The following is a 26,848-nucleotide window of genomic DNA, read 5'->3' as shown; positions in this document are numbered from 1 at the left end:
ATAAAAAAAGTGAAGATACTGGTTAACTCTTGCATGACTATAACATCTAACATGCGGTGAAGGAAATAGGAGAGCGATGAGAGAAGTAAAAAGACGCCTTGGTCCAATGACAGGTATTCTGAAACGCCCTTCTCTCTCATCACGACTGTTTTCAAAGGCAGCGTAGATGATTAGCCGGGTTCCCAGAGTGCTTCTCCTGTTAATAATGTAGAAATCTTATTAATCTGTCAATAAAAGCATAAAAAGAAACATCCTTGATAATCCGTGCAACTTCAACTAATACCTTTTGAGTGTAGTGGAGGTGCGGAGGACATATGATGCAGAATATGGTCCTGTGACGTCGCGGCGCAGGGTGGAGTGAAACAGACCATGAAGCTCACAAAGGGTCATCTGTATGGAGGAAAGTTAAATGAATGCAACTTTGCCGGTGAAAAGTGCGGGGGTGTGATTCGCTTCCTCCACTGAGTCAAGGGCGGAGGTCTGCTGCCGTGTGAGGTAAGGTGAACGTACCCGTCACTGTGACACGGCGCGCTGATGCCGATAAATATTACTGCTACACACACACACACACACACACACACACACGCACACACACACACACACACACACACACACACACGCACACACACACACACACACACAGAACCCTGAGGAACACCACTGTTAATAGATTTAGGAGAAGAACAGTGACTGTCTACCACAGCAGCAATAGAACGGTCAGAAAGGAATCTTGACATGAAGTTACAGAGAGAAGGATAGAAGCCGTGGGAGGGTAGTTTGGAAATCAAAGCCTTGTGCCAGACTCTATCAAAAGCTTTTGATATGTCTAAGGAAACAGCAAAAGTTTCACTAAAATCTCTAAAAGAGGATGACCAAGACTCAGTAAGGAAAGCCAGAAGATCACCAGTAGAGCGGCCTTCAAGGAACCCATACTGGCGATCAGATAGAAGGTTGTGAAGTGATAGATGTTTAAGAGTCTTCCTGTTGAGGATAAATTTTAAAAGACTTTAGATAGGAAGGAAATTAAAGCAATTGGACGGTAGTTTGAGGGATAAGAACGGTCACCTTTTTTAGGAACAAGGTGAATGTAGGCAAACTTCCAGCAAGAAGGAAAGGTAGATGATGACGGACAAAGTTAAAAAAGAGTTTGACTAGGCAAGTTGCAAGCACGGAGGCGCAGTTTCGGCAATAGAGGGACCTCATCAGGTCCATAAGCCTTCCGAGGGTTTAGGCCAGCGAGGGCATGGAAAACATAATTGTGAAGAATTTTAATAGGTAACATGTAGAAGTCAGAGGGTGGAGGAGAGGGAGGAGCAAGCCTTGAATCGTCCAAGGTAGAGTTTTTAGCAAAGGTTTAAACGAAGAGTTCAGCTTTAGAGATAGATATGATAGCAGTGGTGCCATCTGATTGTAATAAAGAAAGGAAAGAAGAAGAAACAAAGCTACTGGAGATATTTTTGGCTAGATGCCAGAAGTCACGAGGGGAGTTAGATCTTGAAAGATTTTGACACTTTCTATTAATAAAGGAGTTTTTGGCTAGTTAGAGAACAGACTTCCGGACAGAAATATAAAGCGCATGAGATTCTGGTGATGGAAGGCTGAAGTACCTTTTGTGGGCCACCTCTCTATCATGTATAGCACGAGAACAGGCTGTGTTAAACAAAGGTTTGGAAGGTTTAGGTCGAGAAAAAGAGTGAGGAATGTACGCCTCCATGCCAGACACTATCATCTCTGTTATGTACTCGGGTCTCTGACACGGAAGCAGTAGTCATTCCAAGGAAAATCAGCAAAATACCTTCTCAGGTCCCTCCAGCTAGCAAAGGCAAAACACCAGAGGCACCTCCGCTTAGGGGGATCCTGAGGAGGGACTGCAGCGATAGGACAAGATACAGATATGAGATTGTGATCGGAGGATCCCAACGGAGAAGAGAGGGTGACAGCATTTGCAGGATTAGAGGTTAGGAAAAGGTAAAGAATGTTGGGCATACCTCCAAGACAGGAATACAAGTAGGATGTTGCACCATATATATATATATATATATATATATATATATATATATATATATATATATATATATATATATATATATATATATATATATATATATATATATATATATATATATATATATATATATATATATATATATATATATATATATATATATATATATATATATATATATATATATATATATATATATATATATATGTATATATATATATGCACCAGATTTACAACGTTTCCTGTCTCTTGGAAATTCCCAAGTGAGGAAAAAGCTGCACCGCGGCGGGCAGGCTGTGGTCGAGTCCAGTGTCCAAGCGGGAGGCAGTGTGAGAGGGGTAGTGCTCCGTTCACCGCCGACGGCGTTCCTTTACAATCTCACAGGTTAGTTGGCATGGTGCTATGGTCAGTATTCTGAAACGCTCTTCTCTCTCACCACGTCTATTTTCAAAGGCCACAGGGATGATTAGCAAGGTTCTCAAAGAGTCCTCCTCATCATAATAATGTAGAAATCTCGTTAATCTGTCACTAGAACCATAAAAACACCCTTAAAAATCCGTGAAATTTCAGCTAGATCCTTTTCAATGTAGTGCAGGTACAGAGATGCTTGAGAATATGAGCCTATGAAAGTATACACTTTGCACACTAGCTATGGATGCTCGAGTAGCAGTGAGCAGTAGCAAGATCAGCATAATAATGATAGTACAAGAAATAATGGGTATAAGCTTGAAAAATTTAGGTTCAATAAAGAGATAGAAAGGAATTGATTTTCAGGTAGAGTGGTAGATGAATGGAATGGACACAGTAATTAGGTTGTTAGTGCTGCATCATTGGGAAACTTAAAAAGAAGATTAGACACATTTATGGATGGAGATGAGAGGTGGAACTGCCACGTGTAGGCCTGATGGCTTCTTACAGCTTCCCTTACTGTCTTATGTTCTTATGTCGTGACAGCGTAAAAGAGCATTATTTTAGGAGCGGAAATCTGTCTACATGGAACGTATCCTCAAACGTTTTGGAGTCCTGTTTCTGTCTCGACTACACATGTAATCGTGTTTCCACCTAGCTGGTTCTAATTTTGTTACCGCACATCTCTGCAGCCCACTGCTCCGCCTGGGCCCCTGGAGAGTACAGCGATGATTTGGACAGGAGCACCTTTTGGAGTCCATCACATATAAAAAATTGCGACTTCAGTCTCGGAAACACGTCTCAGAGAGTAACTTTTGACGCCGCATCTTTCTGATTTTGACATTTCTTCGTCAGACCCGCCGTTTTGCAATATTTTGCATGTTTCGACTTATCCGCATGTGAGCGAAAGTTTCTGCCTCGTAACTCGCGTAACTGTTGCCTCATCACTACACCTCGAGCTCGAGTGCGCAAAATGAGCGAATTATATGCCATAACTCACTTCATGTACAGGATAACCAGTTTTGGTTGACACCATCAGACTCAGCAGTGACTGTAGAATCAAAAAGTATTGTAAAAACTTGACATAACAAAACGAAAATGGTATTACGACGAGTTGAACTGTGAAGATGTTAGAAAAATTTTATAAAATGTTTTACTTATACTCGCTATTTTCAACAGGTAATCATTAAATTCTTTTTTTTTTTTTTATGTAGGAGGGACACTAGCCAAGGGCAACAAAAATCCAATAAAAAAAAAATGCCTACTGAAATGCGAGTCCCATAAAAGGGTCAAAGCAGTAATCAAAAATTGATGGATAAGTGTGTTGAAACCTTCCTCTAGAAGGAATTCAAGTCATAGGAAGGTACAAATACAGAAGCAGGCAGGGAGTTCCAGAGTTTACCAGAGAAAGGGATGAATGATTGAGAATACTGGTTAACTCTTGCGTTAGAGAGGTGGACAGAATAGGGATGAGAGAAAGAAGAAAGTCTCGTGCAGCGAGGCCGCGGGAGGAGGGGAGGCATGCAGTTAGCAAGATCAGAAGAGCAGTTAGCATGAAAATAGCGGTAGAAGATAGCTAGAGATGCAACATTGCGGCGGTGAGGGAGAGGCTGAAGACAGGCAGTTAGAGGAGAGGAGTTGATGAGACGAAAAGCTTTTGATTCCACCCTGTCTAGAAGAGCAGTATGAGTGGAACCCCCCGAGACATGTGAAGCATACTCCATACATGAACGGATAAGGCCCTTGTATAGAGTTAGCAGCTGGGGGGGTGAGAAAAATTGGCGGAGACGTCTCAGAACACCTAACTTCATAGAAGCTGTTTTAGCTAGAGATGAGATGTGAAGTTTCTAGTTTAGACTGTAAGCAAAGGATAGACTGAGGATGTTCAGTGTAAGAGAAGGGGGACAGTTGAGTGTCATTGAAGAAGAGGGGATAGTTGTCTGGAAGGCTGTGTCGACGCGTCTAAAAATTTGAATCCCACAGCTGCTGGGGGAAGGTCCTTTAAGTTGCTCCGTAGTTTAAAGCACCTATTACCTGGTTTATTTATTTATTTATTTATTAACTTATTTATCTGTGTGTGTGTGTGTGTGTGTGTGTGTGTCTGTGTGTGTGTGTGTGTGTGTGTGTGTGTGTGTGCACTTTGTTTGGGCTTTTCCCATCAGCCTGATAATATGTATTTGTGCATAGGCTTGCATTTTAAATGCTTTGTTCTCTCATTAATACTCTTTTTCATAGACCACAAAATGATTAGTCGGTTTTCCATTGATGGTGTAAAGAAATCCTCAATAAATTATCAATAAATTATGAAAACGCTCTTGAAAACCATAATAACTTCCGCGTGTTAATAATTAGTAGAGATAACACATGCACACACACACACACACACACACACACACACACACACACACACACACACACACAAAGAGAGAGAGAGAGAGAGAGAGAGAGAGAGAGAGAGAGAGAGAGAGAGAGAGAGAGAGAGAGAGAGAGAGAGAGAGAGAGAGAGAGAGAGAGAGATCCAAGAGGGATTGAGTTAGCGAGGCAGAGGAAATACATAGTAAGAAAAAATAGAAGAGACATTTAAGACCGGAAAGTGAAGAGGCGGAGAGTGAAGGGATGTGACGTGATGTGTTGTAAGCGGCCACAGTGACAGCTGCTCTCCTCTGGCGATGCCTTTATTCCTCTCAGCACCCCACATTACATACGAAGGACCGTGATTTTTTGGACTCTTATGTCGACTACTTCAAATACATTGTGGAAGATGTTATTGTGGTTTTTAAGTGCATTTCACGAAAATTTTGCATCAACTATGAGATAAACATTCACAAGTAGTAATTTTCCCTGTAGCCTATTTTAAAAACACTTACGAGAGTAAAGCTTTTCAAAATACTGTCTATTAGGCCTCTTTTAGCTGGAGACACTTGACGACACTGCTATGTGGCTCATTGGTAACGCTGCAGCACCGCTACTCACGAGCTTTAGTGGCGCTGGGGAAATATTTAACATGCATTAGTAGCTATGCACAGGGTCGTTGGTGGTGGTGGTAAAAGTCGTTTGAAGCTCTGCTTATCTTTCTAGAATGTGATTAGTTTTTTTAAAGAACATGGAAGGTAATCTACGTCTGGCAATACTGCTCATACGGGAAAAAGAGACGTACAAGAAAGAAGCATATGGGTTTATCCAGTGCTCTCAAGAAAGAAGCATATGGGTCCATCCAGTGCTCTCAAGAAAGAAGCATATGGGTCCATCCAGTGCTCTCAAGAAAGAAGCATATGGGTCCATCCAGTGCTCTCAAGAAAGAAGCATATGGGTCCATCCAGTGCTCTCAAGAAAGAAGCATATGGGTCCATCCAGTGCTCTCAGGAAAGAAAGAACCACGGACTCTGACACATTGTTTGATGACGTCATTCTCACTACTTCCTGCAGTGCACCCAACCTCCTTGACTTTCACGCTCATCCTGGCGGTGATAGGGATGCAAATATCAAACTTGGTCGGACGTTAGCAGCGTTACAGTCGCGCCAAGCACACTCTGCTAAGACAGCGGCGTGGCAGCAGCTGCATGTGGAAGTTGCAGCTGAGCGCCAAGTATCGTAACAAGCAGCGCGGCGAAGACAACTACTCAAACTGTTTGCAGCACAACTTTTCTTTGTGGTTGTGGCTCCATATCAAATCCTCAATCTATCCCTACTTCTTGTTACTGAGAAGCACTGTTAAGTAGCCCCGTCTGAAAGAAGCCTTCGAACCTAAGAGTCTTCAGTCTAAAAACGAAATCATTCCGGTACTTCATTACTTCATCACTGGAATAGTGTTGATGTAGCCTTGTAGTGAAGCAGTGACGACTAGCTTTCCCATCGCCTTCCCCACCCCTCCCTCCCTCCCCTTTTTTTTTCTAAGCTATCAAATGTTTTGGCATCTTATGTCGAGTACTTTTGGTTGTTCAAGGCTGTTTTCATGATTCTAATGATAGCTTAATAAATATTTTCTATCATCAATGGGAAAGACACCCTTCTAATTATCTCTGGCCTGTGACGATCACCCTCCTGCGAGAAGAAAACGTTTTTTTTTTTTTTTAATACGGACCTTTCTAGCACCATCCAGAACACAACACTCGCCACCACTCGACAGCACAGGGGATCCCTCTGCCTGCGTGGTGTGGCGCTAGGAAAGATATCCCGCCTCTCAGCATCCGGTGGTTATGCCCTTCCTCCCCGAACATGCTACATATACTGTACACAAACATGGGTGAGAGGCGATGTTCTGTCACAAGGCTCGTATTCCTAAAAACTTTGCGATCTCATCAAGACTGTTTTGAAATATTCATTTTCATTAATAATGCATAATTCTTGCCAAACAGTAATATGAATCACGAAAATAACTGAAAATCCTTTAATAACTTTAATAACTTCAAACTATCTGCTCAAAGTAGTCAAGATAACGAGGTGAAACATTATGAGCGAAACAAAATAATGAATGGGTAAAACTTATGACCGTTCCACTACTAACATACACTGGAAGTATTACTGCGATGAAATGATAAAGCATTTCTTTATAGATAAGTAAATATGTTGATTAATTTTATTTTAATGTTATCATTATCATCATAATTTTTTTATGTTATTTTATTGTTGTTACCTAGGCTGTGCCCTGCCTGGGCTACCCGCCTGCGCCGTGGGAAAAAAGTATTAAATAAGTTCAGGACACTCACGGAGTCACAGTAATATTTAAATTGATAATATAAATTCAAAAAGTAAGAGTTAAGGCACCGGAAACGTTCATTATAGCAATAAAGTTTAAACAGCAAACTGGCTGAAGGTGTGGAGGAGGAGCGAAGGCGAGCGCTGGACAACAGCAGCACTCAGCCTGCAGAGTTGCCAACAAAAAATTTCGCAAGACGCTAGCATATGGAAAAAAGGCGCTAAACATCTTGAAATATGGCGCTAAATGGGACAAAAATAGGGCGCTAGTTATGGAATAAGAAACGTAAATGTTTGATGCTAAATTATTATGAAAATCGCTAGATTTATCGTTAAAAGCGCTAAGTTGGCAACAAAAGACCTGAGCTAAAGGTTTCTAGTTGCCAACTTGACAGTTCAGATATGGCAAGTTTTGGCAGCCCTAAACAAGCTTATGCTTGCTTTACCACGTGGTTTACAGGTGTTTGTGTTTGCGGAAGTACTTCCGCAAACACAAATCCGTAAATTTGCGTGAATTTTGCCGCAAACACAAATCCGCAAACATAAAAATTTATCTTCCGCAGTTGCGGAGCTTGAGGTTTGCGGAAGTGCTTGCGGAAGTGCCCAGCTTTAGTTGCAGACCAGTGTGAGTTTTATTTCTTCCAGTGCAATTAAAGTGTTATTCTCCAAGTAGTTACTTAAAGAATGCGCAGTGCATTGGTTGTTTGAAGTCTTGATGCTTCGACTTTAATCTCAAACGTTTCTGCGTCTTATCTCGACCACTTTCCATAAGCTCTAGTCTAGTGGAAGCTACTGAAATGTTTCCTCACCATCACTACCGTCGTCATCGCCAGCTACTATAATTCAACTGCAGGACAAAGATCTTTTCGAAACTTCACTCATCCCTGTCAGTTGCCTGTTTCTCCCAAACCTCCCCCGAAGAAAGAAATTATCTCAGGTGTCCATGTCCATCTACTTCTTCGTTTGCATTTGATGTATTTACAAATATTTGTCTGCCTATTTGTGTATGATAAAAAAAAATCTATGATATGACTGTTTGCGTGGGCAGATATTCTGTGAATTATTTAAAGCTTGATAAATTTAGATTTAAATTTAAGTGATGCCAAGGCATTAACTCAAATTGAATGGTGGATGACTGGAATAGACTTAGATATCATTTTATGATAAGAAGGCAGGATAAATTAATTGTTATTGATGATATGAATATATCAGTATGAGTGTATTGTACAGGGATTGCCACATATAGGCCTACTGGCTCCTTGCAGCTTCCGTTTTGTTCGTATGTTCTTAACTCTCTTTTATCTCTGTAAAAGGGTGAGCGAGGCACGAGGAGCCGGGACACTAGACGATCACCATGGCAGACAAGCACGACGATACCACCACGATATTGCGCAACCCCAGAAAGCCAGTGTTGCCACAACAAAGGCACACTTTACAAACAAGCAACATCCCCTTGAGAGAACGAAAGAAGTCTGAGCGACAAGAGCGTGACGTCCATGTCACCATCACCATGACCAACGCGGCCTATACAGATTCTCTAGATGAATTAGATAAACGGTAAATACATTCCGGCTGATTCCACTTTTACAACACACACACACACACACACACACACACACACAAACACACACAAATCTGTTCACTTGAGAGTTTGTTGGTATATGAGTTGTTGGTATATGTGTGTGTGTGTGTGTGCGTGTGGTCGAGTAACATACCACAAACACTTCACTGCGTTTACTATTTTCCCTCAACTTCAAGTCCTCTGATCTGCTAAGAGCGTATCAAGTATCATGTGTTGTAACGAGACTATCAACTGATTTGAGGATCTGAGAATAAAGAGCAAACAGTAAACACTGTGAAAGTGAACGTCCATCTCTTCGCAGATTTGGTATAAAATACTTTTACTTACTCAGAGACATCTTGAATACATTTTTATATTCTTATTAGATAAAGCAACAATTTTTTTTTTACATTTTCTCAGCCTTGAAAGTGATCCTTCAAGCAAATTACTCCGTGCAATAGCACGAAGTCGCTTCGAAGAATGCGAAGCTTTACTGAATAAAGGAATGAGACTGAGTTCCGTGCGCGACACAGATGGTTCCACCGCGCTTCATACCCTGGCCAAGAAGGCAGTCAAAGGAGACGATCAGGCACTTAAGATCGCCTTGCTGCTCATCAAACTTGGCGCAAAGTTAGACGTCAATGATAACAAACGCAACACTCCCCTCCACATAGCGGCTAGAGAGGGCCTCTGTGAACTGTGCAAGGTGATTATCGACCAGGCAAAAGAAACTGGGATATGTATACTAAATTCCCTCAATGAAAAGAGCATGACACCTCTGCACTTGGCAGTGCAGGAGGGGCAGTGCGAGGTGGTGGAACTGATGCTGAGCCGAGAAGCAAAACCCAATATGAAAGACGATCGGGGATGGTTACCCGTTCACTATGCTGCTGACAAGGGCTGCGTGAAGTGTTGCAAGGCGCTTGCTCCCCACTACCAGGGAGACAAAGCTCTCACTAAGAGACAAGAAGCATTGGTGATGGTAGCCGCGAAAAAAGGATATTACAAGGTGTGCAAAGAATTCCCAGCTGAAAAACTCGACATCGGTTACAAAGATAGTAACAACAACACTGCACTGCACATTGCGGCGAAAAAAGGCTGTGATAAATTTGTTGAGTACCTCCTGGAGCTTGGTGCCTCTCCGGATCTGCCCAACTACTGCGGCTTCACGCCCTTGATGGCCGCCGTCGCCAAGGACAAAGAGAAATGTGTGGCCGCGTTGGTAAGGAAAGGAGCATCGCTAACCATGACAAGCATTGACGGAAGTAACGTTCTTCATATAGCAGCCGCCAATAAATCCTCTAAATGTATGGCCTACTTACTAAAACACAAAGATGTTAAAAAACTTATAAACGATAAGGACAATGAAGACTTTACGCCTTTATTTCTCGCAGTCCAAAGGAAAAGCAATAAATGTCTTAAACTCCTGGAAGACGCAGGGGCTTCCCCACTCACTGGCAATGAGGACAAGGCGTCAGTCATTTACTATTCCGAGAGTTACAGAGGTTCAGCTGTCATTCAAGTTATGCTATTCCAAGAGAGGAATGTGAATCTGATGAACGAAAACAAGATGACTCCTTTGCACATCGCAGCTCGCGAAGGCTTCACCGAGGTCTGTAAATCTTTGCTGCGTAAAGGCGCGCGCATCAACATATGTGACAAGGACGGCCGCACGCCACTCCACTGGGCGTCCCAGTATGGCCACGACGACACCGTCAAGCTTTTGCTGAAACGTGGGGCAACCAGACGCGCCAAGGACGACAAGAAGTTAACAGCTCTCCACTGGGCCGCCTTCACTGGAAAACTAGAGTGCTGTAAAGTGCTTCTCGACGCAGACCGTGGCCTCATGAAAGAAACGGACAGGAGATCCAAATATGCACTCGATTTCGCCTTCCAGCAGGGACGATTCGATGTTTTCATCTTCCTTCTCAAAAACTTCTCGCAAAAGACGATGCAAATCCCAGAAGACTTGGCAGAGAGGTTTCACGAATACGTACACAAGATGTTAAAGGACAAGAAGAGGTAAGCACCACTTATGTAATACTTAACCTATTCATAAACTGTGCTGTTATATAAACATTCGGTAATCAGGTTATTAGTGCCGAGTAATAAAGGGCTTAAAAGATTTGACAAATTTATTGTTACAGATGACAGATGGAATAGTTATGTATGGTTTATACAGAGACTGTCACCTGTAGCCCTGCTGTCTTCTTGCAGGTCCTCCATTATTTCATGGTTATGTTATTATATAAAAAAAAAAAATCATGTTTTTATAATTCCAAATCCTTAGTTTTTACAAGAGCAGGCTTCGATATTTCAGTGCATATGCTGTTTCAGAGTCTTGCTGGATGCAGTCATCAAAAGTAATTGGTGGGAGGCGGGCTTCGGAGCCTCAGAGAAGAGATTCCACGGTGAGGAGCCTTGTCCACTCTTTAGGGAAATGATACAGACTTTCCCAGAACTCGCCAGTGACATCATGACCAAATGTTACTCAAGACGTAAAAACTTCAGACTGCTAGAGGATAACTACTTCATCCACGTGCCAAAAAGCAAAGCACAGGGGAGTTTTAGGGACAGCATCAAGGAGTCTGTGCAGGATAAAGAAGGTAAGGAAAAGACGCCCCCGTTGTGTTTTGAAAGCCAGCCATCCCTCCCTCTCCTTACATTCTGATGTTCCTTTGGTCTTGTACACTGCCTCTACGTAGAGGTAGTAGTAGTAGTAGTAGTAGTAGTAGTAGTAGTAGTAGTAGTAAGAATAGTAATACATAGTACATAGTAGTTGGCATGCTTTATACAGGGACTGCAACGTGCAGACCTGATGGTTTCTTCCAGCTTCTATTATTTTCCAATGTTCTCATTCTCTTACTACTACTACTACCACCACTACCACTACCACTACCACTACTACTACTACTACTAATAATAATAATAATAATAACAATAATAATAGTGATAATAATAATAATAATAATAATAACAATAATAATAGTGATAATAATAATAATAATAGTAACAATAATAATAATGATAATATCTTATGTAGGAGGGACTCTGGCCAAGGGCAACAAAAATCCAATAAAAAAAAAAGAAAAGACCCACTGAGATGCTGGTCCCTGAATAGGGTCCAAAGTAGTAGTCAAAATTTGAAGGATAAGTGTCTTGAAACCTCCCTCTTGAAGGAGTTCCATTCATAAGATGGAAATACAGAAGTAGGCACGGAGTTCCAGAGTTTACCAGACAAAGGAATGAATGGTTGAGGATACTGGTTAACTCTTGCATTGAGGGGTAGACATAATAGGGGCGAGAGAAAGAAGAAAGTTTTGTGCAGCGAGGCTGCGGGAGGAGGGAAGGCATGCAGTTAGCAAGATCAGAAGAGCAGTTAGCATGAAAATAGTTATAGAAGATAGCAAGAGATGCAACACTGCGACGATGAGAAAGAGGCTGAAGACAGTCAGTTAGAGGAGAGGAGTTGATAAGACGAAAAGCTTTTGATGCCACCTTGTCTAGAAGAGCGGTATGAGTGGAACCCTCCCAGACATGTGAAGCATACTCCATACATGGATGTATAAGGCCCTCGTACAGAGTTAGCAGCTGGAAGGGTGAGAAAAAGTGGAAGAGACGTCTCAGAACACCTAACTTCATAGAAGCCGTTTTAGCTAGAGATGAGATGTGAAGTTTCCAGTTTAGACTGTAAGCAAAGGATAGACCGAGGATGTTCAGTGTAAGAGAAGGGGGACAGTTGAGTGTCATTGAAGAAGAGGGGATAGTTGTCTGGAAGGTTGTGTTGAGCTGATAGATGGAGGAATTGAGTTTTTGAGGCATTGAACAATACCAAGTTTGCTCTGCCCGAATCAGCAGTTTTAGAGAGATCAGATTTTAGATCAGAAATCAGGCGTCCTGTGGCTCCCCTGCGTGAACTGTTTACTTCCTGAAGGGTTGAATATCTACGAAAAGACCTGAAAAGTGCACGGCGGTATCGTCAGCGTAGGAGTGGATAGGACAAGCAGTGGTGCCATCTGGTTGAAATAAAGAGGGAAAGAAAAGGAAGCAAAGTTATTGGAGATGTTTTTTTGGCTAGGTGCCAGGAGTTACGAGTGGAGTTAGATCTTGAAAGATTTTGACACTTTCTACTAATGAAGGGGTTTTTGGCTAGCTGGAGAGCAGACTTGGCATGCTTCGGGCTGAAATATAACGCGCATGAGATTCTGGTGATGGAAGGCTCAAGTACCCTTTGTGGGCCACCTCTCTAGCACGAATAGAAGAAGAACAAACTGTCTCAAAGCAAGAGTTGGAAGGTTTAGGTCGAGAAAAAGAGTGAGGAATGTACGATTCCATGCCAGACACTATCACCGCTGTTATTCGCTGAGCAAACAGAGACGGGTCTCTGACACGGAAGCAGTAGTCATTCCAAGAAAAATCAGCAAAATACCTCCCATCTAGCAGAGGCACCTCCACTTAGGGATCCTGAGGAGGGATTAGAGCAATAGGAAAAGATACAGATATGAGATTGTGATTAGAGAAGTCCAACGGAGAAGATAGGATAACAGCATAAACAGAAGGATTAGAGGTTAGGTCAAGAATGTTGAGCGTATCTCCAAGACGGTCAGGAATACGAGTAGGGTGTTGCACCGATTGCTCTAGGTCATGGAGGATGGCAATGTTGAAGGCTAGTTCACCAGGATGTTCAGTGAAGGGAGAGGAAAGCCAATGCTGGTGGTGAACATTGAAGTCTCCAAGAATGGAGACCTCCACAAAATGGAAGAGAGTCAGAATGTGCTCCACTTTAGAAGTTAAGTAATCAAAGATTTTCTTGTAGTCAGAGGAGTTAGATGAGAGGTATACAGCATAGATAAATTTAGTTTGAGAGTGACTCTGTAGTCGTAGCCAGATAGTAGAAAACTCGAAAGATTCAAGAGCGTGGGCACGAGAGCAGGTTAAGTCGTTGCGCACATAGACGCAACATCCAGCTTTGGATTGAAAATGAGGATAGAGACACTTCGGGTCGATATCAGAAGAGCAGTCCGACCTTGTGGACATTTGTGGTCTCCTTCCCAGATGGGGACTATGAGGCTATGTAGGAGTCACCATGATAATTTTGAATTTTGAGTGAAGGGTGTGTGTGTAATTAGTTGCTTGTAGTTTTGTGTGAAGGAAGAGAGTTGTCTTTAGAGGGCAAGCTATGACTGTCCCCTTGTGTCTCACGACACAAGGGGAAACGTTCAGTGAAGTCACAGCTGGGTTTAATGATGGGTTCACAGCACCCCCTGATCCAATGCTTTAGACATCACTGGGAGTAATTATCGTTTCGCCAGGTGCCTACTGCCTCCTCCTCCTACTACTACTATTACAACTACTATTTCCATTATCACCACTACAATTCCCACTTTCTTTGAATCAGGAGACGCAACAGCTTCGAATTTGAACTGGAAGCTTCACCACCCAGTCTCCACCATGGTGTCGAGGAGGCGTCTGGAGCTCCTGCAGCACCCGCTCGTAAAGGCCTGGGTGCGATACAAGTGGCGGGCCTACGCTTGGTGGATCTTCACAACCCTCATGGCAATTCGTATTTTTTCCATTGCCATGCTGGTGTGGCTCCTCAGCAGCCTTCGGTGAGTAGAGGCCGTGTTTTGAAGCGCTTTGCTCTCTTATCACACTACTTTCAAAGGCCATCACTAGAATCATAAAAACCTCCTTGTATAGCATAATGTATAGAGCCTGTTACAATACTCATGAAAAATACTTGTGGTAAAGCTCAATAACGTCCAATAGTGTTAAACTATTACTAGAACCATGAAAATGGTCTTGAAAAGGCCAGTAACATCCACTAGAGCCTGTTAATCTATTACTTAAGTCTTAGAAGAATAAAACACATTTGAATGAGCGTTTGTGTGTCTCTGTGTGTGAATCTGCCATAATAATCTTGGATTATTCCAGACAAGACCGTACCCTTCCTGTTGACACAATACAACGATAATGAAGACACGCACATTTTCTTCAGGAAGTTGCAACCACTGTACCTATTTGCATCCCCAGTTCTTCTCGGCCTTTGCAGTTTTATTTATCTATTTATTTATTTATTGTTTTTTTAGCTCGTAATCTTGTATGCTTCTGGCTTTCACCGAAGACTATTTTCAAAGGCCAAAGATATGACTACTAACGTTCCCATGCTAGTAAAGAATCCTTGTAAATCTGTCACTAGAATCATGAAAACTCCCTTGAATGTTCTATACGGCCTATTAAACGTTGTCGAGATTAGAAGCTGAAACGTCTAAGAATACGAGTTTCACATGTATATGAAGTACTTAATTAGTCCGTGTATTAATTACTATTCGATTCATGGACATGAGTTGTCTGTGACGTCACTGCTTGGGGAAAACGTAGATACATACTGGTGCAAATAACATTCTTAAATACCTACACAAAGACAAATAAACTAATATATGAATGTGAGTGGGTCATCACATTAGCGTAGTAACTATATTTCCCTTTCCTAGAGGAAGTTTCCAACAACAAATGAAGAATCTCGATGAAGATCAGTGTTTCAACTCGCTAGCAGTGTCATGGGTAAACATGTGGCTGTTACTCTCCGCCTTCCTGTTACGCCTGTTTGTGAATGTCAACTACTGGTATCAGGTCAGTGCCTCCCCCTGTTGTTCTGTTCCTCACAACACTCCCTTTGCATATTGTTTGACCAAAGTACAGTTACTCAGGGCAGTTACTCAGTTATCACCCACGGCTTTATCCTCCGTATCAATAACGTAACTGTTTCCAGATGCGACTGAAGTGGACCTCAGCGCTGGTAGTTATCGAAGGCTTGGGTTGGTTCCTCACGTCCGTCGTTTTAGGAGGAATCTTCTACAGCCTTCTACACACCTGTGACACGGTAACTTTGCAGCACTTCTCACTGTCCTGTCTCGATCATTTTGAAGCATGAATTGTCATCAAGTGTGTGTTACAATCCAGTGTGTGTTACTATTACTACTGCCGCTGCTCCTATTGCTACTACTACTACTATTACTACTATTACTACTATTACTACTACTGCTACCACCACCACTATTACCACTGTTACTACTACTAATCCTACTACTACTACTACTACTACTATTAATTATAATAAAAAGTTAAGATTATAATAATAATGATAATGATAATAATAATAATAATAATAATAATAATAATAATAATAATAGTAATAATAATAATAATAATAATAATAATAATAATAATAATAATAATAATAACAATAATAATAATAATAATAATAATAATAATAATAATAATAATAATAATAATGCTGCTGCTGCTACTGCTACTACTACTATTACTACTACTACTACTACTACTACTACTACTACTATTACTACTTCTACTGCCAGATAAACTACTACCACTACTACTACTACTACTACTACTACTACTACTACTACCACTACTACTACTACTACTACCAGATAAACTACTGCTATTACTACTACTACTACTACTACTACTACTACTACTATTGCTGCTGCTGCTGTTGCTGCTGCTGCTACTACTACTACTACTACTACTACTACTACTACTACTACTACTACTGCTGTAGCAAAATGCCTCGGAAGGCGATTGACGAGCGAAGCTGTCAGTAATGCATCAGTGGAAGGGGTATTTCAATAACTGTGTGAGAGACAGAGAGAGAGAGAGAGAGAGAGAGAGAGAGAGAGAGAGAGAGAGAGAGAGAGAGAGAGAGAGAGAGAGAGAGAGAGAGAGAGAGAGAGAGAGAGAGAGAGAGAGAGAGAGAGAGGGGGGGGAGAGCAATTTCATGCACCCCACACATCACCAACTTGTCTAATATCCAAGTCACTCTAGCTCAAAACTTTGCGAGAGCCCAGTGGTTGTGCTATATACCGTTGGATAGGAAATTTCATTCTGCGTTCATTGGTGTGTGTACGCTTTTGTTGAGACAAAAAACAATTGGTGAAAATCGCAGAAAATTGACGGTCAGATTATAAAAGTTTTATGTATTTTGCGCATGCGCAATAGTGTTGCAAATATGACATTTTTTTTTTTTTTCGTTATAACTTGTATCAATCTTATTGCCTACAAAATTTGAGCTTTATCATTTTATTAGTTGAAAATTTGGCGGCAGTTTCAGCCACCGCGCACATCACGCACTTGCCTAGTATTCAAATCACTCTAGCTCAAAACTTTGCGAGAGCCTAATGACAGCGTCACAAAGAGCAAATTCCTCCCAGCATGCTGCCCGATTTTGCTGCCGGCTAGGCAAACTGAGCAGCAAATGACATCATGCAGCTCGCTTTCTGCTGTCGGGAAGAATGGAAAACGGCTATGGTGCCGGACTTGCTGGGAGGATTTGAAATCAAGTGACCATCGTGCTACAAGCAGTACATGTAAAATAAAAATATATTGTCATACTTTATGAGCTGGCCGCTCAAAATAAAACAACAACCTCCATAATAAACTTCGCTGCTTCTATTACAGCTACAGCTACTGTTGTGTGTGTGTGTGTGTGTGTGTTGATCTACGAATAGGTAGTGGGATTGGTAACGATGTTAGTAAAATTACGGACGACACGAAAATAGGTAGATTAAGTATATCGGATTCGGATGTCATATCCTTGTAGACAGACTCTGACAGAATGAGAGAATGACAAATGCAATTTAATATTAACAAATGTAACTTAGCGCAAGCAGAAAAAAAAAACTCGCACAGTATGTACACAATAAAGGACAAATCCCTGGTAAGATCAGAGAACGAAATAAATTTAGGAATTATAGGCAGCTTTGATCTTCGTCAGAGAAAACAATGCAGAGAGGCAAGAGATGAAGCAAATCGTGTATTCGGATTAATCTTTGGGAGTGTTAAAAGTTTTGTAAAAAAAAGAAAAAAAAAAGTAAAACTATTTGGGGCTGGTCAGACCTCATGTAGATTATGTTGTGGAGTTCTGGTCTCCTTATTTCTTAGAGAGGCGTAGGACCTGAAAGAGGTCTTTGGTATAGAGGATATAACAAGGGTATCATAAGCAAAATCTTTAGGATCAGTAATTAGGATAAGCCAAGTTCAAGCGTGATAAAGTTAGATTTAAATAAAATATAAGAAGGAATTATTTCTCAAATTGAGCGTTAGATGAGTAGAACAGACTCAATAATCAAGTTGTTAGTGATGAATCATTGGGGAGCTTCAAAACGAGAGTAGATAGATTCATGGATGCGGATAATAATCGGAAATAGGTAAGTACGAGGATGTTTCATACAGGTACTCCCACGTGTTAGCCTGACAGCTTTTTGCAGTTCCCCTTATGTTATGCGCGCGCGCGCGCACGTCTCTCTCTGTGTGTGTGTGTGTGTGTGTGTGTGTGTGTGTGTGTGTGTGTGTGTGTGTGTGTGTGTGTGTGTGTGTGTGTGTGTGTGTTTCACGCCCGCGGGCGCAACAATTTTGACAATAATGATAATAATAATAGTAATAATAATAACAATGATAATGATGATAATAATAATAATAATAATAATAATAATAATAATAATAATAATAATAATAATAATGATAATAACAACAACAACAACAACAACAACAACAACAACAACAACAACAACAACAACAACAACAACAACAACAACAACAACAACAACAACAATGTTAACACCAAACGCACCCACAGATGAAGATGGTGTACATAGTTGGCATCATCGCCGTGGTGCTGGAGGGCCTCCACTTCGTCTTCGTGGTGGACCAGCTGCCATTCTCCAACATCCTTACCAACATCACGAAAGACTTCCTCCACAAATACCTCAAAGGAATAGCGTGTGTCACCTGTCTCGTCATTCTTTTCGCCTTCATTTTTCACCTCTTGTTCATGGCCGATGATCATTTCAGGACCATGGCTGAGTCAATATTGAGTATCGCCCTCTGGCAGTGGGGGGATTTCAACCAAGAAGTCTTTTTCAATATAACTATGTTCCGCATGTTTTCGCATATTCTCTTCATCATATATCTGTTTACGTTTGGCGCTCTCATTGTCACCATCATCCAGGCGCCTTCCATAGAGAGAGAGACCGTACAGTTAAACAAAGAGATTGGCATGATTGACCTCCTCTTCGATATTGACGTTTGTTTTCCAATGCTAAGGAAAGTCTGTGATGGAAGCCAGCTTGACGAGAATAGTTCATACATGGGAACAAATCGAAAAGAACGGCTTGGGTCGTGGAAAATTTACGAGGGAAAGGAGAACGAGGCCCCGGGAGATGAGGCGGTCTTCTCGCTGAGTAGCAAGTGCCAACGGTGCAGACTCATAAATATAGGTGAAAATGAGAACGAGAGGCGCGCGATGCATGATCTTCTAATAGGAAGCATGGAAGGACTGAGGCGTGACCTCAAGCACCTGCATAGCCAGATTAACGTTTTGCAAAGTAAAGCATTCACGGCAAAAGGAGAGCGTGTTACCTAGTGGATGTATGCAACTTAGTTACTATAGCGTACAAATTTTGAGTCAAGCTTGTGTTTTTCTGTTCCCATATTGATTTTTACTCCGTACTCTTAAGCTTTTAGTCTTAATTAGTTTCAGCAGGTTCAGGCAAAGGTAGTTGTGGTTTTCAAGGATGTTTTCGTCTATAGCGGTAGCCTTCCTTAATAATCGTTTGAAAGTTGTTCTGATGAGAGAACGAAGTGTTAAAGAATACGGACTCTTTAATCAGAGTTGTTCCTTCTTCTACCATCACCACCACTTTGCCATTCAAGCTGTCACATCCTCAGTCTTAGACACTAAACACTTTAGACTACTTTTTTTTAGTAGTAGTTTTTAACCTGGTTGGCGCGTTATCCTATAGAAGTGACAGTAATTTTCAAGGGGACCCGAGCCCTTGGGAAATAAAAACAGAAATTTCTCTAATTATATTTGCTATTCTCTTAACCAGAGCGTGATCTAATATTGAAAAGTTTATGAAAAATGCAAATGTATCGCCTTATAACTTTAGTTTCTTATAATCTACTCTGCTAGAGCCGCTTACCGTTTCCTGTATTTACTGACCTTCCCTCCATATCCCTCGAAACCCATGGGAGGGAGGATTTTAACTCGTCTTGGACCTGTATGACTGGTGTACTGCTCGTTGGTGACTGGTGAACCCCTTTCTCTCCCAGTCTTCTACATTGTACACACATCAGTGTCAGTCTCACATTTATTCGGTTAAGGTTGTTGACAGATGCTTGATGTCAGTTGTTATATTCAACTAAAAATAGCAAGCGGCCAAAAATGTATTGGTGAACTGTAAACACCATTGACTGATTAAAAAAAAATCACGATTAGGTACGCTAGTAAGTTTGTTTCTCTTGATAACGTCAACAGCGGTATCATGGATATTACGTAGATCTTTTATTATATAAATAAATAAATAGATAAATATACAAATATATATATATATATATATATATATATATATATATATATATATATATATATATATATATATATATATATATATATATATATATATATATATATATATATATATCTGTGTGTGTGTGTGTGTGTAAACTGCCATAGAATCAGGAAAGTCTCCTGGTAAGTAATTTTTGTGTCAATGTTAGATAAAGGGAGTTCTATATCCAGTTTCGTTGCAGTGTTTGAAAAGAATAATTCATTGAAGCCTCCGCTGCTTCTGTGACATTCTGCAGGACGACGCCATTGTGTATACGATTATTCTCCTTTTTTTTTTTCCTTGTTTTTTTTTTATAATTAGTGTTGTTCATATTAGCTACGGTCAGCCAAATTTTGTGTGAAGTTTTTAAAGATGGAAGATGTTTGTAAGAAATAATATAAATTAGCTTTTTCTGTTTGGTGGTTTAAGTAGTTTCTGTATACTTTGTACTGTTCAAATGTTACTTAACCAGATTTTTTAACTTTTTTAATAATAATAAAGCCTTATATTTAATGGAATTCGATTTGGCAGTAGTCAACCAAGAAATTTTAAGCCTTTTTGTCAAGATATGTTTTGTTAAAATAGGGAAATATAAGAATATAAGAATATAAGAAAATAATACAAGCTGCAAGAAGCCACAAGGCCTACACGTGGCGGTCTCTGTATGAAACATAGATATATACTTCCACTATCATCCTCCGCCATAAATTTGTGTAATCTTATAAGATCATAAGAACGTAGGGGAAGGTGAAAGAAGCCAGCAGGCCTACACGTGGCAGTCCCTTTATGAAATATGTCATAAAGATTCAGAATATTAGTGGTGAATTTCTCAAAATTATCATCTAAGTTACATTTGCTAAGTATATTGTTCCAGTTTATCATAAATAAGCCTTGCGTGAGTCTTTCATTATTATGGTCGCTCTTTGATCTAAAAGATGTCTCGAATGTCTTGTAAACCAGTAATGCATGTTGTGCAGCCAGGCTTCAGTCACAGTGATAACATCGGGAGGTTCAGGGAGGCAATGAAGTAGGGGGTTATGAATCAAAGTTTTCTTCATATATTTAACACTGACACGAATCACATCTATATAAGAGGGCTCCAATAACTTTTCATCATAACGATACGAATTATGATATTTTGACATCGATGTAACACCTGCATTGTCATGCTTGTACATTGCTTTCATATTATATGACCAACATCATCATCTTGAAAGTTAAAGGTGCTGTCAAAAAGATGAAGGTATAGGTTTTCCGCTTTTGGAAAATTAATAAAAAAATAAATAAATAAAAAGATAAACCAAGTATTAAAAGTGGACACACATAAAGAAAAAACAGTTATATACTTAAGTCATTCCAGACTGTGGCCCTTCAGATACAACTATATGATATACAAAAAAAAAAAAAAAAAAAAAAACAAGAATGTGTAGTATATAGTCCGTTCGGAGAAAGAATCTCAGCGAGAGCTCTGTGTTGTGTTGGTAGCCCTGCTCACCATTCGCCCACAGAATCTGGGGGGGAACCCGACCTCCCTTGAGAAATACTTATATTTCTTTCCTTAGCTTAACAACTACACAAGTTAAGCAAATTTTCTTTACATTCACAGATGAAGCAGTATTTGTTCAGAGGTCTCACTTGAGATTCTTTCTCTGAACAAACTATAGTAGGCGTGAGTGTTACAAGAGACAAATGAAAAAAAAACACACACACACACATTATATATACATAGAATCTCAACATCCCAGTGAAAAAATTATTGAACCAGTGGTAAGTAGTGAAATGATGTAGTTTGGAACTAGGGTAGAGTGAAGTAATCAACAGGACGGGCAGGGACACGTCAGCAAAGTCAGGAAGAGGGCAGGGTGGGCGGGAGTTATTGTATGAGTGAATGACACAGGCAGGGAGAGTGGAAGGGAAAGGTACGCAAACTAAACTAAGGGTAGAGTGCGCCACTTGCAGGGATTAGATAGGTAGACTGATAGATAGGTAGATAAATAGATAGATAGATAGATTGATTGATTGATAGATAGATAGATAGATAGATAGATAAAAAGATGGATGAATGGGTAGGTAGAAAGATGGATAGATAGACAGACAGAACGATTGATTGAATGATTGATTGCCCTATTAACAGAGAGAGAGAGAGAGAGAGAGAGAGAGAGAGAGAGAGAGAGAGAGAGAGAGAGAGAGAGAGAGAGAAGCAAAGAACTTGACTCCACTAATTTATCACCATGAAAAAAGAAGACAAACTAACACACAGTAGAAGCAGAGCGGAAGTGAGACCCCGCCCTCACCCGACATAGAATCATGTGTTTGTTTCCCGCAGATTAGTACGTAGCTAATGTTCTGAGACACATTTCGAAATTTACGTAAATATCTTCTCCCCCCTCCCCTTTATTTTTTTTTTCATTTTTTTCACTTCATTTTTTTTTTTTTCGTTCCCTTTTTAATCAAATTTAAGTGAAACGTTTTATAGTATTTTCTTTCCTTTTCATGCTTATTTTTTTTTTATTATTTATTATTATTTACTTGTGTATTTATTTTGCGTATTTATTGCCTTATCATAGCCGCCAGTTCCTATTCTCTCTCTCTCTCTCTCTCTCTCTCTCTCTCTCTCTCTCTCTCTCTCTCTCTCTCTCTCTCTCTCTCTCTCTATCTATCTATCTATCTATCTATCTATCTATCTGGGAAGTCTAACCACCTCACTTTTCTTGCTAATCTTCCTTCCCTTTCTCCATAATACTCCTCTTCCATCACCATCACCACCACCACCACCACCACCACCACCACCACTTCTGAGAGTTAAGCAACACGTCGACGATAACAGAGACACTAAAAACACAGGATATGAGTAAACAAACAAGAATGAAGACTTAACCAGGTGGCGTATCTTTGTGCTCGGCGCCTTACGTAACCTTGGAAGTGATCATTCTTTCATATCTCCTTCAATAACTAATCTACTGTATACATTTTTCTCCTCTTGAAAGGTACGTGTTGAGAGTGCTTTTCTGTCTCCTTCTCCTTCTCTCTCTCTCTCTCTCTCTCTCTCTCTCTCTCTCTCTCTCTCTCTCTCTCTCTCTCTCTCTCTCTCTCTCTCTCTCTCTCTCTCTCCATTTATCTATCTGTCTGTCTATCGATCTGTTTATATCCCTCCACCACCACCACTACCACCACCACCAACACGACCCTCTACAGCAACGGGACGTCAGGAGGATAAAGAGGGAGAATTGCCTACTAACGTCCATGTACTGGATAGGAAAGGTGCGCATAAGTAACTAAGGGAGAGTCCTCGCAGCCGATTCGCTCCTGCACGTAGCAACGACGCTTGATTATCAGCTGTTAGCGAAGGAGAGAGAGAGAGAGAGAGAGAGAGAGAGAGAGAGAGAGAGAGAGAGAGAGAGAGAGAGACAATGTGGGAGGGATACAATGAAGGCTAAGTTGGAGGTTTATCTGCTTCTCATTGGCGTTTGAACTAGTAGTACATAACACTCCTTAACCCGGGACACAGAGCCACGGGTTCCCATATTTCACCATCCTCGAGTTTCCCCAGGTATTCATTTAACTACCAAGGCGAGGGAAGGATAAATGGTTGGGTGAGCCGTGCGCTGACTTTCCCTGCCAGGATTAGAACCGGAGATCCATGGAACCAATGAAGCAAAGGAGGGAAGGAGGAAAAGTGGGGTTGAAATAAAAAGCCAGAGATATGCGTGAGAAGAGACAGCTTGTTGATTAAGGACTCGGGAGGAGGAGGAGGTGGAGGAAGGAGGGAGGGATGGGAACAGCTGTTGTTATGGAAGATGCTGGGAAAGTCAAGCTGATGAAAAAGAGCAGATGTGAAGGACAGTTAGGTCATCTACGTGTGTGTGTGTGTCTGTGTGTGTGTGTGTGTGAGTGTGTGTGTGTGTGTGTTGAGGAAGTGCAGTGCGGGGTGTTCTCCAGGCTATATCAGACGCACACTCCTTCACTACTTCTCTCACTGAAAGGCTTCCACACTGCCGCGCCACCACACACACACACATACACACATATATAGATTAGACATTAGCACAACGCACCCGCCGGCATGAAGTGGACAGCATCCCTCGCCGTGGCCGCAGGTGAGTCACAGAATGGCATCTTACAGAGCTGAGTCGCTGAAGGGAATAATTAAGGACAAGCTTGCAGGGGAAGCATGGAGAGCTCGATGCTGTCAGGAAGTGTTGGATGGAAGGGGACAAGGGCCTCTTCCCTCGCCTGTTGTCTCATTTCCCTGCCCTCGACCGCCACCCCCCAAACTCTCTCTCTCTCTCTCTCTCTCTCTCTCTCTCTCTCTCTCTCTCTCTCTCTCTCTCTCTCTCTCTCTCTCTTCCCGTCACCAACACAGGCTTCTCGTTTTTTCACAGCCGCGCTCTGTCTCGCCTCAGTTCAGGGTGAGTACCTCGCTGAGTGTCTGTGAGACTTGGTGGAGCCAGAGGGGCTGGGCAGCGCTGCGTGGCTGGGCGGGGGCATGGCTGCAGCAGTGGTAGGTCACCTCACGGGAAGTGCAGGTAGGTCAGGGTGTGTGCGGGTCAAGAGGATCATGGAGGGAACACTCAGAGCCAGGCGTGTAAGGTACCCCCACTCTGAATTCTAACTTCCTTGTATCCTGGAGGGAGAAGCAGCGCTTTCTTGTAATGCTAGAAGACTTCATTACATTATGGTTCGTAATTTCAAATGTTTCGACGCCTCATGACCATTTCCTCAATCAGCCTCTAGTAAAAATAATTATTTTTTTTGTTTTCAAGAATGCTTTTGTTATCCATGTGATGGCTGAAGAGGGGTTCTGTATCATCATTACAAAAAACACCCAAGTGTACCTGAATGTTAATATCTGTGGTCTTTGAAAAGAGAGGTCAAAGTGCTTTGAAATACGGCCCAGTATGTCCTACATGTTCCCCTCGGTGTAATAATCTTTATTTCACCTCATAAGCCACGTGTCCCAATGGCTTCGTTAACTTCGGAGACGGGAACGAGGACGTATGCATCTTTTTTTTTCGGGCCAAGGACACGTGGCATGGCATGAAGTCGTCTTGCCAACTTCTGGGATCGGACTTGGCCACGCTGACGGGCAACCTGCACACCAAGGTGATCGAGTACATCAACGATCAGCCAGGTAGGAGAGTATGACGTCTTGCAACTTCTCTTTTTCTTTCCTCTTTCGCCAATAAACAGCTTTTCAGAACTTTGAAGAAACACTTTAGACTGCTTCATAGCTCATTTGCTTAAATCATTTAGCCTTTTTTTTTTTCAGCTACTCAGACGTTATTCATACATTGCTTCTTTCCCTGGCGCAAAATTTATAAAAGATTAGAAACTTCCTCTGAGGATGGGCTTAATTCATTGAGTATCATGCCTCAACCCTGCATCACACATGTGGATCTTATTTGCTTCAACTTGGGCTTCCAGCCAATGCTGAGTCGCAGTTTATGTTTCAGCCGAGGACCTGAGGGACGAGACGTTCTGGATAGGAGGGACAGACGAAGTAATGGACGGCACGTGAGTGAGGACGACATAATGAGTTATCCACGTTAAGTTTGTACAAAGTTAACCCTTTCACTGCTATGGCTATTCTTTGTTAACATTCAGAACAGTGTAAAAAAAATGTTTGCATCAACGCACAGGAAAGGAGAAGTTAAGAGGTTAATTTTGTATTTTCTTAGCTACATAACTATTAAAAGACTAGTGGGCTTTGAAAATTCTCCTTGTGATAAAGCAAAGTTAATTAAGAATACTGATTTTAGCACTGAAGCAATGGCGGCTATCTTCCCGACAGCCTCTTGTTGCTTTGACTCCCCTACGCTTCCTTCATTCCTGTATTTCTCTCCCCCTACAGCTGGAGGTGGACACATGACAACTCACAAATTCCTCTCGGCACGCCCCACTGGTACCCTTGCAACAGGCACGAGGAACCTGACGGCGGCACGAGTCAGAATTTCCTGTGCCTCCCCAACCCAAAATTCTACTTCCACAGCTGTGATGGCAACGCGAAATATATGGGGATCTGTCAAATCTTCCCTGCATTATGAGCTTCCTGATGTGGGTATTGGTAATGATTTGCACTTCAAGATCCTTTGTTAACAATTTCTCAATAAAAATATCCATTGCCAATTATGCCGTGGACCGAGATGTTGCATGGACTTGGTACATAAAGGCTACTGGAAAATTCACAAACATTTTCATATCTTGATAAGTAACTTTCCTACTAATTATTTACATGTCTTACAAGTTAAAATTCCTCACTCGCATTCATCTTCAGAACGTTCAAAGTTATTTGGCGTCACTTTATGTCTCTTCAACATATTCAGTGATCAACGCAGTCATCGTGCAAGAACACAGACAATATCAAATTCATAAACATAACTAATGTTCAACTAATGTTCAGTTAGAAAAACACGCATGATATCAGAATCATATTAATTACCATAAATATTCCGTAATTAAGTAAATTTTCGTACACCATACAAACCTATCATACCAATATAAAACATCAAATAAACACCCTACTCCTCCTTTAATAAGATACTTGATTTATAAACTGTATTACGCTTTCAAGTTGCACTTACTTTGATTAATTCCGTCCATCTCGACCCCTCTCTGGCCAGGCCCTCTGGAACCTCTGGCTCTCTGTCTGCTACTGTCTGCTACTGTCTAATTCTTTCTGTCACTCTTTGTATGTACAGTTCTATGGGGTTCCCTATTCCCCTCAGAAAATTACCTTCATTACGAGCGAAGGGAAGTTTTCTATAGAGG

The 26,848-nt window shown here is 41.3% G+C and overlaps 2 protein-coding genes across 6 annotated transcripts; both read left to right on the top strand.

Annotated features, from left to right (window-relative positions):
• The first annotated feature begins 2,280 nt into the window (after positions 1-2,280).
• On the top strand, positions 2,281-19,156 carry LOC135107616 (ankyrin-3-like). Of its 3 annotated transcripts, none has more exons than XM_064017659.1 (8): positions 2,281-2,389; positions 8,422-8,665; positions 9,090-10,691; positions 11,007-11,275; positions 14,068-14,278; positions 15,164-15,302; positions 15,442-15,552; positions 18,328-19,156. In XM_064017659.1, the coding sequence occupies exons 2-8, from the start codon at positions 8,463-8,465 to the stop codon at positions 19,111-19,113; spliced, it is 3,321 nt and encodes a 1,106-aa protein (XP_063873729.1). In that variant the 5' UTR covers positions 2,281-2,389; positions 8,422-8,462; the 3' UTR covers positions 19,114-19,156. The 3 variants fall into 3 exon arrangements, with proteins under 3 accessions (XP_063873729.1, XP_063873731.1, XP_063873730.1); XM_064017660.1 differs by lacking the exon at positions 2,281-2,389 and adding an exon at positions 7,672-7,733; XM_064017661.1 differs by lacking the exons at positions 15,164-15,302; positions 15,442-15,552; positions 18,328-19,156 and adding an exon at positions 14,604-15,144.
• A 4,775-nt stretch (positions 19,157-23,931) lies between these two features.
• Positions 23,932-26,269, top strand: LOC135107617 (perlucin-like protein). 3 transcript variants are annotated; one of them, XM_064017662.1, is made up of 5 exons: positions 23,932-24,177; positions 24,463-24,489; positions 25,029-25,211; positions 25,534-25,594; positions 25,932-26,269. In XM_064017662.1, the coding sequence occupies exons 1-5, from the start codon at positions 24,144-24,146 to the stop codon at positions 26,122-26,124; spliced, it is 498 nt and encodes a 165-aa protein (XP_063873732.1). In that variant the 5' UTR covers positions 23,932-24,143; the 3' UTR covers positions 26,125-26,269. The 3 variants fall into 3 exon arrangements, with proteins under 3 accessions (XP_063873732.1, XP_063873733.1, XP_063873734.1); XM_064017663.1 differs by having other exon boundaries at positions 23,994-24,177; positions 24,466-24,489; XM_064017664.1 differs by lacking the exon at positions 23,932-24,177 and having other exon boundaries at positions 24,471-24,606.
• Positions 26,270-26,848: the final 579 nt, after the last annotated feature.

This window comes from Scylla paramamosain, chromosome 15 (genome assembly GCF_035594125.1).
Source record: "Scylla paramamosain isolate STU-SP2022 chromosome 15, ASM3559412v1, whole genome shotgun sequence".
In the NCBI taxonomy this organism is placed as follows: domain Eukaryota; kingdom Metazoa; phylum Arthropoda; class Malacostraca; order Decapoda; family Portunidae; genus Scylla; species Scylla paramamosain.
The sequence above is the reverse complement of the archived record's forward strand: the minus strand, read 5'-3'. Positions and strand labels throughout refer to the sequence as shown.

What these genes read in the sequence shown, in the direction of transcription:
- LOC135107616 (XM_064017659.1), top strand. Translation starts at nt 8,463, where the DNA reads ATGGCAGACAAGCACGACGATACCACCACGATATTGCGCAACCCCAGA. An exon ending in CTAGATGAATTAGATAAACG is followed by an intron (nt 8,666 to 9,089) that starts GTAAATACATTC and finishes ACATTTTCTCAG; the next exon opens with CCTTGAAAGTGATCCTTCAA. An exon ending in ATGTCAACTACTGGTATCAG is followed by an intron (nt 15,303 to 15,441) that starts GTCAGTGCCTCC and finishes AACTGTTTCCAG; the next exon opens with ATGCGACTGAAGTGGACCTC.
- LOC135107617 (XM_064017662.1), top strand. Translation starts at nt 24,144, where the DNA reads ATGAAGTGGACAGCATCCCTCGCCGTGGCCGCAG. An exon ending in CTGTCTCGCCTCAGTTCAGG is followed by an intron (nt 24,490 to 25,028) that starts GTGAGTACCTCG and finishes TCACCTCATAAG; the next exon opens with CCACGTGTCCCAATGGCTTC. An exon ending in GTACATCAACGATCAGCCAG is followed by an intron (nt 25,212 to 25,533) that starts GTAGGAGAGTAT and finishes TTTATGTTTCAG; the next exon opens with CCGAGGACCTGAGGGACGAG.